The sequence below is a fragment of the Protomyctophum bolini genome, assembly GCF_963924005.1.
Source record: "Protomyctophum bolini genome assembly, chromosome: 23".
Taxonomy (NCBI): Eukaryota; Metazoa; Chordata; class Actinopteri; order Myctophiformes; family Myctophidae; genus Protomyctophum; species Protomyctophum bolini.
The window spans coordinates 26388734-26391233 of record NC_137884.1 but is presented as its reverse complement, the minus strand read 5'-3'; the positions used below and the strand labels follow the sequence as shown (position 1 = coordinate 26391233).

Sequence of the window (2500 nt, the reverse complement as noted above, 5' to 3'; positions counted from 1 at the left end):
TCATGATGATAACATAATTATATGAGCAACACTGGTTATGGCATTATATTATATTATGAATGAATGAATAGTTTTATTTCGGTCTTAAAACCGAACATGATTATTACAGCAGCAAAAGCATTTTGCAGGACATGTTTGGACCGGAAAAGGTGTAGGCTGAAGCCGTAGCTTATACCATTCTGACCTGAGATCAGATTCATACGAGGTTTCCACTGGACACACACTGGTCTGATTAACCCATTCTGACCTGAGATCAGATTCTAAAAATGTCAGTCGCTCTTTGATTTTTCAAAAATAGCAGACCTACAAGCTCGTAGCGCGCCACTCGGTGGCGCGCTACGAGCTTGTAGATCTGCTATTTTTCAATAGCTAAAGCATAACATGATGCCGACACCAAAACGGGTTCCCGTACAGAATGGGTTATACAGTGCCTTATCCTTTTTGACTTACTTATCTTACATTAATGCGTACACTACAGGTCCATTTGGTTTCATAGTACGCTCTCAAGAGTTACATTATTGTAACTCACCTTAAGACTCATCTTTTCTCCCTGGCTTTTAATCCCTCCTGAGTCCATTTTTGCTTTCATGCCTACATTTTTGTCATTTTTATTTATTAGTGTGTTTCTCGTTTATATTCTGTGTTTCCTCCTGCCCGTTCTCTGTTCTGCCACTGATGTACAGCACTTTGGTCAACCTTGGTTGTTTTAAAATGTGCTCTATAAATAGAGTTTGATTTGATTTGATTTGATTGTTAAAATGTCTGCATTGCTTCATTTACAAGAAGTCTAACACAATTAGAGAATGTGGAAGAATTGTCGTTTTGATAAAAGTTTGCCAAAAAGCATGGAATTGTAGTCAAAATCATATCCAAACGACAACAAAACATTCGTTTTTTAGAGAGGCTATAAATGTCATCAAACGGTGGTTCGTCCGTGGCTCAAAAGCCAAATAACCCATTCTGAACGGGAACCCATTTTGGTGTTAGCATCATGTTATGCTCTAGCTATTGAAAAATAGCAGATCTACAAGCTCATAGCGCGCCACCGAGTGGCGCGCTACGAGCTTGTAGGTCTGCTATTTTAGAAAAATCGAAGAACGACTGACATTTTTTTAATCTGATCTCAGGTCAGAATGGGTTAATCAGACCAGTGTGTGTCCCAGTGGAAACCTCGTATGAATCTGATCTCAGGTCAGAATGGGATAAATAATAATGGGCCTTGAAATGAAGCGGGTTGAAAACCACAGTGAGTATATTATTATCGCATAATACTCACAGGTACTTGGAGCAGGTGGAGTTACAGTATTATCATAAATACTCACAGGTACTTGGAGCAGGTGGAGTTACAGTATTATCATAAATACTCACAGGTACTTGGAGCAGGTGGAGTTGCCCATATAAGCCTCTGAGGGGTGGAAGGTGACGGAGGGGCTGTGCTGGGCGGACATCAGGAAGCCCACAGCCAGCAGAGCCAGGCTTACACACGTACCTGGAAACAAAGCAATAAGCATGTTACTGTACATGTTACTGTACAACAGCTCTTACACACGTACCTGGAAACAAAGCAATAAGCATGTTACTGTACATGTATGTACGTACAACAGCTCTTAAGCCCAAACCGCAGCAATAATTCGCTCATGCAACTCCTTGCAACTAAACGGTTGCGAGTAGTTGTATTATGCACAGGGGTGCCAGTGCGCATGCGTCGTCAAAACGTTTGGTGCGCGGTAGGTAGATCAAAGGCATGGAGGCGCATTTGCGCACCAGCTGAGAGACAGGGATTTAGAGAATGCCGACAGGCATTCAAAAGGAACTCAAATGAGACGTTAACGTCCTGTAAGAAGACTTAGAAATAAAACTAGTGTTGACTAATCATTACAAGTGGCTCTTATTTTGATGAGGCAGTTTCTGCACAGAAAATCCGTTTCACTTGTAAACAAGCTACGATGGATGAGCTGTCAAAGTGCTAGTCGCTAAACCACTTTAGCGACCATGTTTACAATATGAAAACTGTCACTTAGACAATGTAGGTTACACACGCTGGAATTAAACATGGAACCTGCAGGCAGCATTAGGTGAGTAATTCATTGTATATGTGTTGGACGTTTGTGGTTGTGCTAGAGATAAACGGACAGGTGCTGCCAGTGGGATACTGCTGCTTAACGACGACACTGTCTGTGACTAGGTGTACTAGAGCTTTGCATCAGTTGCATCTGCCCGTGTGAAAGCAGTATAACGTTGTGGCAGGATACGAACTTCTGTACCTCCAACCCCCCCCTACCTATAAAAACACAGATGTGTTCCTACCCAGGATACTCCCCAGGGTGAGCTTCCTGCGGCCCACGCGTTCCACCAGCCACATCCCCAGCAGGGTGAACAGGAAGTTGGAGAGGGCGGTCAGACCGGCCAGCCAGATGGCCATCCTGTCGTCCCGCACGCCCGACATCTGCAGGATGGTGGCGCTGTAGTACCTGTGGAAGCAAAGCGTCGACAAGTCAGG

General features: G+C 43.6%; 1 protein-coding gene across 1 annotated transcript in view; it reads right to left on the bottom strand.

Moving 5' to 3' along the window:
• Positions 1 to 2500, bottom strand: part of LOC308310880 (proton myo-inositol cotransporter-like) — a gene marked incomplete at both ends in the record, with an annotated part of 68687 nt that overhangs the window by 12978 nt on the left and 53209 nt on the right. The window contains 2 exons of the mRNA XM_080757337.1: positions 1369 to 1489; positions 2308 to 2471. Coding sequence (XP_080613463.1) covers positions 1369 to 1489; positions 2308 to 2471 — 285 coding nt within the window. The remainder of the gene's footprint in view (positions 1 to 1368; positions 1490 to 2307; positions 2472 to 2500) is intronic.